The sequence below is a fragment of the Lygodium microphyllum genome, chromosome 16 (genome assembly GCF_053477565.2).
Source record: "Lygodium microphyllum isolate KBCC chromosome 16, Lygodium_microphyllum_v1.1.10, whole genome shotgun sequence".
In the NCBI taxonomy this organism is placed as follows: Eukaryota; Viridiplantae; Streptophyta; class Polypodiopsida; order Schizaeales; family Lygodiaceae; genus Lygodium; species Lygodium microphyllum.
The window spans coordinates 54,522,094-54,531,882 of NC_141150.1; the positions used below are offsets into that span (position 1 = coordinate 54,522,094).

The 9,789-nt window shown below is 39.3% G+C and overlaps 1 protein-coding gene across 1 annotated transcript; it reads right to left on the reverse strand.

Moving 5' to 3' along the window:
- Positions 1-4,234: 4,234 nt before the first annotated feature.
- LOC148022843 (lysine histidine transporter 2-like) lies at positions 4,235-7,810 on the reverse strand. The gene is made up of 8 exons (XM_087695770.1): positions 7,412-7,810; positions 6,326-6,477; positions 5,733-6,116; positions 5,258-5,648; positions 5,043-5,148; positions 4,798-4,889; positions 4,641-4,709; positions 4,235-4,533 (listed from the first exon to the last, which is right to left on the reverse strand). The coding sequence occupies exons 1-8, from the start codon at positions 7,460-7,462 to the stop codon at positions 4,435-4,437; spliced, it is 1,344 nt and encodes a 447-aa protein (XP_087551896.1). The 5' UTR covers positions 7,463-7,810; the 3' UTR covers positions 4,235-4,434.
- Positions 7,811-9,789: the final 1,979 nt, after the last annotated feature.

Sequence of the window (9,789 nt, forward strand, 5' to 3'; positions counted from 1 at the left end):
TTCATATCTAAGGACTTAGGAGACTAAGGGTAATGCCATGCCAAAGTCTTAACTAGACTTTCAAAGCAAAAAGAAGCCATATTTTTTCACAATGTCTAGTTTGAGCTCAGTGTGATACCACCCAAAGCATTTTGTATGAGTGACTTGTGAAAGCTCTTGAGTAGAGAGACAGAAATCACTTCTATTCAAAAATTCCCATAATCAAAGAAAGCTAGTTGCCATCAAGGATTCAAATCACATTTAGAAGCCAACAAAAATAATCTGAAAGTTTGAGGATTCATCTTCATCCTAATGATGGCAATAGAGTGGGTGGTTATTCAGTGAGAAGACCAACAAAACGAGGAGAATATTCCATACACATGTACACACATGTATATAATGTGCACATATCTAAGGTGGAAAAAGATCAAAGATAGGGGACTCAAGTGAAAAAAGAAAGGAGATAAAAGAAAAATGATGAGAGGGAGAGAAAGGACACGCACACTTTTAAGACCACATGAATGGAAATAAGTATTAAATGCACATATACATCCTCTATACATGCATGCAGATTCATACACAATATGTACACATATGAGGTGCAAAAGGATGACCAATGGGGAACTCATGAAAAAAAAAAGGAAACTAGAGAAAAATGATGTGAGGGTGAGAGAGAGCACACACATACTTGTAAGACCACACAAATGGAAGCACATGTATTAAATACACATATATATGCATGTGTGTGCATACACACACACACACACATATAGAGAAGAAAAAGAGAGGGATATCTTGTGCATGGAAGAAATCCATGAAGCCATTCTTCGTATTGTGTTATTTGTATAGCATGCATTAAAGAAAAATAGCAAGCATGTAATGGTTTGACATAGACCTTGACAAGGCCTATGAATGTGTTTGGTGGGACTTCATTTAAGTGGCCACAAGAAGATGGTAAAAGCCTTGTTCTTAAATGCTCCTACTAGTCTTCACTTTAATCAATTCATGCAAGACTCTAGCTAGTCTTTGTCTTAAAAGCATTGTTCGTAAATGCTTTGCTAGTCTGTCTTAATTGACTTCACACACAAGGCTCATTTGTGTTGAGAAGATCAATAAGAGCTAAGTAACATGCAAGTAAATGAACTTGCATGTGCTACCCTATTGAATGAATGCATTGTACACACACACACAAGTTACCTTGGTGTGGAGCCCAAGGTTACCATGGAGAGAGGAGCAAAACCAATGAGAAGCCACATTGTTCTTAATGCTCGTAAGAGTCTTTACTTAAATAATTTCATGCAAGACTCGGGTTAGTCTTTGTCTTAAAAGCATTGTTCATAAATGCTTTGCTAGTCTTTGTCTTAATTGACTTCACACACAAGGCTCATTTGTGTTGAGAAGATCAATAAGAGCTTAGTAACATGCAAGTAAATGAACTTGCATGTGCTACCCTATCGAATGAATGCATTGTACACACACACACACAAGTTACCTTGGTGTGGAGCCCAAGGTTACCATGCAGAGAGGAGCAAAACCAATGAGAAGCCACATTGTTCTTAATGCTCCTAAGAGTCTTTACTTAAATAATTTCATGCAAGACTCGGGTTAATCTTTGTCTTAAAAGCATTGTTCATAAATGCTTTGCTAGTCTTTGTCTTAATTGACTTCACACACAAGGCTCATTTGTGTTGAGAAGATCAATAAGAGCTAAGTAGCATGCAAGTAAATGAACTTGCATGTGCTACCCTATCAAATGAATGCATTGTACACACACACACACACACAAGTTACCTTAGTGTGGAGCCCAAGGTTAGCAAGGAGAGAGGAGCAAAACCAATGAGAAGCCACATTGTTCTTAATGCTCCTAAGAGTCTTTACTTAAATAATTTCATGCAAGACTCGGGTTAGTCTTTGTCTTAAAAGTATTGTTCATAAATGCTTTGCTAGTCTTTGTCTTAATTGACTTCACACACAAGGCTCATTTGTGTTGAGAAGATCAATAAGAGCTAAGTAACATGCAAGTAAATGAACTTGCATGTGTTACCCTATCGAATGAATGCATTGTACACACACACACAAGTTACCTTGGTGTGGAGCCCAAGTTACAGAGAGGAGCAAAACCAATGAGAAGCCACATTGTTCTTAATGCTCCTAAGAGTCTTTACTTAAATAATTTCATGCAAGACTCGGGTTAGTCTTTGTCTTAAAAGCATTGTTCGTAAATGCTTTGCTAGTCTTTGTCTTAATTGACTTCACACAAGACTCATCTGTGTCGAGAAGGTCAATAAGAGCTAGGTAACGTGCAAGTAAATGAACTTGCATGTGCTACCCTATCCAATGAATGCATTATAGACACACTCGTAAGTTAACTTGGTGTGAAGCCCAAGGTTAGCAAGGAGAAAGGATCAAAACCAATGAGAAGCACATTTCATACCAATACGCAACTCATGTTTCATGAACTTTCACTAGTCAAGAGAGGACCTCCAAAAACAGAGGTATTAGGCATAGGTCCTAGGCATAATACCATAAAATGTGTTGGTAATGGGCCTTGATGTCACAAAAATCCATGGCATCATAGACACACTCGATAAACTAGTGAGATTGAGGGAACTTGCTCACATTAATAAACCTAGGTGTATCCTCGAGAAAGTTACTATATGTATATCCTCTACATCATGTGCGTACAAGACCTATTTATGAATATCTTTATTTGTGAAATTTTTAAAAATAAAACATAACCCTTTTCTATTCAATCTATAAATAATCCCTTTATATATTGCATCCTTCTATATGTAAAGAAATGTATAAAAATGATATTTTTATAATACCTTATTTTGAACCCACGTGATGCACATATATTCATGAGTAACTTATCAAGGGTGTGTCTTGGCTCTAAGAGCCCAACCTCAACCTATGTGAGATACTAGTTGTAAAGAAAATATATAGTATTAAGCACTATGGACCCCCATATAGCATATCCTAAAAAAGAGCAATTCAACTAATGGAGGAGAGAGAACCTGCCAACCCAACCAAATTATTCATGCCACATAAGCAAGATCTAGCAAGTAGACATAGTACACCATTTTTTAGGATACTCGGTTGATTTTAAGAAATTCCATTTTTCAAATCAAGTCAAGAAACCTACCACATGCTTGAAACTTTGATTCCTAATGCAAGATGATTTTACCTTGTTGATTTTGAGAATATACTTTTTTCTAACACACTTGAAACTTTATTGACTCACAACTTATGCAAGTTGATTTCACCTACAGACTCTTAAGGCAAGTTTGGCCACTTGCTCCACCCCTACTATTTGCCATCATATCTAATCTTCTATTGGCGCCCTGGGAGTATTTAGTATTTAGTAGTTAGTATTTGTTGCATACAAGGCCTCCATGTACTTAATGGGATAGTGTTTAGAACAACAACAATGCAAATATTATCAGTGAGGGTGAGAGCATTGGACAATTGCTCAAACAATTTCACAATTTATTAAGCTTGATAGTGGGCATCTCCACCATGCTCGAGCTTTCAATATAAGGAAGATTCAAGGCTAAGGTCAACTTCACAAAGGTTGGGCCAACAACGTCAAAACATGTGGGCTAACGTGTTGGGATAGGGAACTGTGAAATACGGATATTTATGGTGGGTAGACAAATATTTATCGATTTAGTTACATAAAGAAGCTTTCTATCAAAAGCTCTTTAAAAAAGCCTTTTTGTTGCAACTAAAGACGGCTTTGTTGTATCTAAAGCTTCTTAAAAAAAGCTCTTTTTGCTCTCTTTGGCGACGTAAATACTTTTTTACTTCGATAATAAAGTTCCCATTTAACCATTTTAACACCTGTAACAATTTTATCAAACATACAACGAATTATCCACGCTAGATTCAAATCAAAGGATTTCAATAATGTAGACATCAATTCATGTGCAAAACATATAGCCTGCAGATCCTGTCCATGTTTAATCTAACAAATAATGCGTCAAAACGTATCAGTAGGCATGGCATTTCTGCAGCTTATCAATCGAGACATAAGACTTGAGTATATGCATCTGACAGCTATATAGACATGGCATTTCTGTAGCTTATCAATCGACTGAGACATAAGACTTGTGTATGCATCTAGCAGCTATATACGCATGGCATTTCTGCAGCTTATCAATCGACTGAGACATAAGACTTTGAGTATTATATGCATCTAACAGCTATTTAGGCATGGTATGTGTGCTGCTTGTCAATTGATTGAGAGACCATGTAGAGCAACAAGAAACATGGAAACTCTTCCAGCAAACAAGTGTATCTGAAGCCTGCTTTCAAAGAATGTGAGGCAACCATATATTAAATGCAAAAAAATATAACAGGCAACTTCTCTCGAGTGTGCTGAACCTTTCCACAAGTTGCTTAAATATGTACAGTCCCCCCCATCTTTGAGGGCGCGACAGAAATCGACAGAAATCAACTGAAGAATTTGTATCCTGAAGCAGAGACGATTATAGAACGAAGTCCCCCGAGAGACGACACTAGCATGAGTATGATGCCGACAATGATACAGAACTGTGTGAAAAGAAGCCAAGCATTAGAGGATGTCACATACAAACAATCCTATACAAGCCATCCTTTGGACATTGTTCTGGAATTGTAAGAATGGCAGAAGCACTTACCCAATTTGTGAGCCATGATAAGCTGAACCGTTTTGGCTTGTAAATAGCAAGCCACATAATGCACGGCAACTGTGGCACACAAACTTTTAGTATCTTACATGGGATGCTAGCCATTGAGCTCAGAAGAATGTTGATACACGATAATATGTAAACTTACAAAGTATGTAGTCGGAGCAAAGGCAAATCCTCCAAAAAATCCCAGCAAAGCATCGAAGAAAGGGATGGAGACAGCGATGAAGCATGTGAAGGCTGCAAGACAGTATGTCAGCTATTAAACAGCATAAAATCAAGCAGGCACAGCAAACACACATGACACAGGCACAAGCATGCACACACACACACACACAGAAGAGAGAGAGAGAGAGAGAGAGAGAGAGAGAGAGAGAGAGAGAGAGAGATTACCAACATAAGCCGAACGAGCTACTAAACGAAGAGGAATCCCTGGGGTTAAGTGAAGCTGCTTCACTAGCACAGTTTCGATCATGTCAAATACCGGCATTGCATAGATCTGCATCCAAGTTGGTTAGGAATATTTTCATGGACCTTTTTGAAAGCAGAAAGTTATAATACAGTGGAGAACACAGACTTTTACTTGCATCAGACACTATCTTAATCACCTGATAGCTTCCAATAACATGAATCACCACCATGAGGTTTGCGGCAGCAATTAGCCACACTGGTTTGTTAAGAGCTATGAGGACATTATCTTTCAACGAGTTTCCGAATGCCCAATAACCAACGAGTGCAACAGGAAAATAACAAATTGCAACGATTGCATAAGCAACAACTACTCCTCTCCACATGGCAATTTTGGAGGGCTTTTCCGGGGTTGATGGGATAGTTGCCTGGATCTCCAACACAACATTGTGCCCAGCATATGCAAAGGCAATCTGGCCTAGTGCATTGAATACCCCAAAAACTTGATTTGCAGTGGTTGTGTCCAAGTAATCATAAGAAACACCTTTGTTTCCATGGGCAGCAGAGGCACCCCATGCAATTGTCGAATAACTGTCAAAACAACATGCAAGCAACATAATAAAGATCATATCCCATCGGCACAGAAGAACCAGAACAGTGATGACTTAGGCATACCTCAAAGACATCACTGCTGCTGCCAAAGAGACTCCTGCAATTGAGTTGAAATTCGGAAGTTGCGCCAACACAAAGTGCACAGAAGCAAATATCATAATCCAGAATGTTTGCCTGATGCGTGGGCAAGTTTTACAGACAATATCATGGAATTTCATTAACGACTGTCCCCCTGTGACCATGTACACAATGTCAACGCCAATCTCAACAATTAGTTGCTGTGGGACTACTATCCATAGGCCAAGCTTCTCTCCAAATGCATGTTGTCCCAGCTCGTGATATCGATCAAACCGTTTTCCAGGCACCATCTCATGCATCTCTACCATTTGCCACAGAGTGTATAGTGTGATCACCCATGACATGACAAGCGCAACTACTCCAGGACCCCTACAAATGCCAGTACAAGCACATCAAATAAATCCACCCTTATTTTAAAAGAACATTTGACAAAAGTACCAAGTATCAAAGGTGCTCTCGCATGGGATGTAATTAGCATGCCACCAACGGGAAACATGTTTCTACCAAAATATCACTAGTCCAGGCCAAACGGAGTTCATACAACAGACAAGACGAATTGAAGAAAGAATTTCTCTTACCAGCCTAGGTGCAACATGGCACTCGGTAAACTCAGAACCCCGGCCCCAACCATGGCAGTGACATTGTGGAAGGCCGAATACCACCATTTTGCATTTCGCGACCCTGTAACAGGAAGCCATTCTTCTACCTGTTTTCCTGGTTTCGGTTGCTGCTGCAAATAGGAGACTTTTAGAACTACAGATCTGGAAAAACCAACCACTACAGGAATGTTTGTTACAACACATGCAAAATCTGACAGACATATGTATATCAGCAAACTCATGAGTCATACGGTCCTATTATTTCCTTAACAGTCCCAGCTCTGACAGACTGGTAAAACTCATAGGAGTCATAATACAGTCCTATAAATTTCTTTACAGTCCCAGCTCTGGCTAGGTTTTGTTTTCAGTAGGTGATCAAAAAACTTGAAGCTGATCTACCATGCAATGTCCAACGAATTCGATGTGCATGTAGACTCATCAGTCAGCTGCGGAGGATTCCGGGTATTTGATTAACATGCCTGATATAATATGCACGCCCATGTGAATTTCTCAGCCAGACCCAGGCTGTTTTTTGAGGCTTGGGATAATCTGCAGAATCCTAGCGATCTAGCATACACGTCTGCTTTGATTTGCATGTGCCTATATCAGGACGATCCTCTCAATCCTTAAATTAGGACATCAAACTCCTATACCCCCTTCCGTTTTCCCCTTTGATTTCCTTAATCCTTATTATCACCAATGCAGAACTGATGACGGTCGCAAGTGCAAATATGGTGGAAGGCAATCTACTGAGAAAAAGGATTTTTCGGCCACCATGGCCGAAGTGATGTGCATATTTTCACCCAGTTGAGGATTAATGATGATGGACGGTAATCTACTTCCGAAAACAAAGATTTTCCACTCTTGGAGTGATCTACAGGAGAAGAAAATAGGGCAAGCAAGGGCAAACGGTGCTGTTTTTTTGTGTGTGTGTGTGTGTGTGTTCAGTAACGCAAATAGGAAGCTGCAGAATTCTCAGATAATAGGCAAGTAAAAACTTAATGTATTGCGGGGGGCAGAGAGAGAGAGAGAGAGAGAGAGAGAGAGAGAGGGATGGAGGCATACCGTATCTGAATTTTGACGAGCCGAAGAGAAGTTGGGCGATTCAGAAATCATGGCGGAAGAGAGCTGCAATATCAAGCAATGACAAATAGAGGAGAAGAAGACTCTCTGACACAGAGAGATAGAGAGAGAGAGAGAGAGAGAGATAGAGAGAGAATCTGACAGGCCTGTTCTCCGTCGTCTTCTAACTAGATATACATCCACATGCAGGCGCGCAGAACAAAGGAAATATCCGAGACTCTCAGTTGTGAGAGTCTTTACTATTAGACTGGCAGATACACAGAGAGTCTGTCCTTACTTTATAACTGTGGCCGACTGGGAGCTAGAAAGCGTGGCGAAATTCTCTCTCTTTCTTCGTAAAACGAAATTCTCTCTCTCTCTCTCGTTGTCTCTCGCTCTCTCCCTCGACGTGCCGCGTGAGTCGTGACCACCTACCTCTCGGTCGTAAGGTCTTGTTCTTATATAATTTGTACGATACACGCACGCTCCAATCCAATTTTTACTCCAAAAGTCAAAACGCACCGTTTCTGAGAAATTTGCCCACCTCCAGTGCATCTTTTCAGGTCAAGGCTCCACCCCCGGTCAACAACGCCCTTCCCTCCCCCTTCCAAGTTCCCACTTGCACCCTTGCCTTGGTTCCTTCCTTTTTAAGCACCCATTCACATGCACATTCGCATCATCCCACACCTCAACATTCGCCTAGCCTCGCACCACCATAGGGTGTCCAAATCACTTCAATCTATAGAGCCCATAACATGGGTAGTTCAATTCCACTTGTGCAGCTCTAGTACCAGTGTTCATGAAAAACCTAGGTTTAATGTAAAGTGAATTGCAATTTCTTTTAAATAACCTTCAAATTTGAAGGAAGAAGGTTTAAAACCTCAAACTTTTGAAAAATTTTAGTTATAAAACTGGCAAATACATGTAATTTGATTCAAAATTTTGAGTTAGAGGTTTTTGCATCTGCTATGAAAAATGTTTTCTGTGAACACTGAGCTCTACTCAATCACACCCAAAAAGGTGTGTGGGCAATAAGCGTGTCACTTTCTCCACGTTTGTCAAGGCAACTTGGCGAAGCAGAGTGAACACCTTCTTGAGCAGAGATACTTGCTTTAGGGCAAAGGGGCCAATAAGGTGACACCCACCCCGCCCCCCTGAAAGCAAACCACACCTCATCCTAAATGAGCAACAGTTCTACATAAAAGATGCATCTATTTCAACCATTTAAAGTTATGATATGAATGTTTAGGTACTATACATAAGCTTAATGTCACCTGAACAATTGAGTCACATAAAATATTTTTACTTTGGATTTTGTAAAACCTTAAAACAATGCATCCTTCAGTTTCACTCTATTGACCCCTTGCCTACCACTCTTTTGTGAACCCTTCATTTAAAACTAAGTCAGCTTGATAAAAATATCAAAATGCTTCAAATTTTTTTTGTTTAAGTACTATATGATGTATGTAATTTGACTATTACAAAAAATGTTGATTAACTTGATTGAAATAAAAAGATATCATGGGAAACTATTAGATGTCACTTAAGAGTTAGATTGGTTACACATAGCAACAAACAAACAGATTTCTGGAAAAAAAAGAGCTCGACATACCATATGTTAAATATCATTTGATCCACATTACTAAGATGTCAAACACTTTTGGGTGGGGGATCTCCCACCTAGAAATCTAGTCATTCTGAACTCAAGCATGAAATAAAAGGATATGCCCATCTGAAAAGACTTGAGGCCCTACCTAAGGGCAACCTTAAAACCATTAGGCTAGGCTCCTTCTACTTGTGACAATTGGGTGGAACTAGTGTGCAAACATAAAGACACACACCACCCCAGCCATCCAAGGTAGTGTGCAATTGCCCTTAATAATGTGCCAACTTATCATTGGGTGCTTGAAGCACCCTCTTCTCACACTACACCCTTACCTTTTTCTCTCTCCTCACTCACCCTAGGAATTGAGGTCAACCAACTTTGAAAACTTGAGTATATGCCAAGGGTTCTTTTAGAGCTCAACCCATTCTTTATTTTAGCCTAATTATGAGAAAACTAGTTATATTTATGTTTTTTTTAAAAGTTATCAAAACTACCTAAACTTTTGTGTTTCTAATTGGTCAATCCATCTACAATTATTTACATGAATATTACTCCCAACGACTTAATCTTGTTAAGCCTAATCATCAATAAATTTCAAGTCAATAATAAAAGCCCTTATCTTGCTAAGGCTAATTATGAATAAAATTACAATCAAACATAGTGCCAAAAGAGTGTACCTAAGTTCTAAGAATCATCTATATTTTCAACGTGAAATATGAGGCATCCAATATCATTAAGCAGCTTGGCTAATTTGGAAATTATGTTAGGCCATAAA

Bases quoted from the DNA above. Each gene is read 5' to 3' on its own strand.
- LOC148022843 (XM_087695770.1), bottom strand. From the start codon at position 7,462: ATGATTTCTGAATCGCCCAACTTCTCTTCGGCTCGTCAAAATTCAGAT. The intron at 5,649-5,732 runs GTATGCCTAAGT...TTGTTTTGACAG, and splicing joins GCAGCAGTGATGTCTTTGAG to TTATTCGACAATTGCATGGG. The intron at 4,890-5,042 runs GTAATCTCTCTC...ACTGTCTTGCAG, and splicing joins AGCTCGTTCGGCTTATGTTG to CCTTCACATGCTTCATCGCT.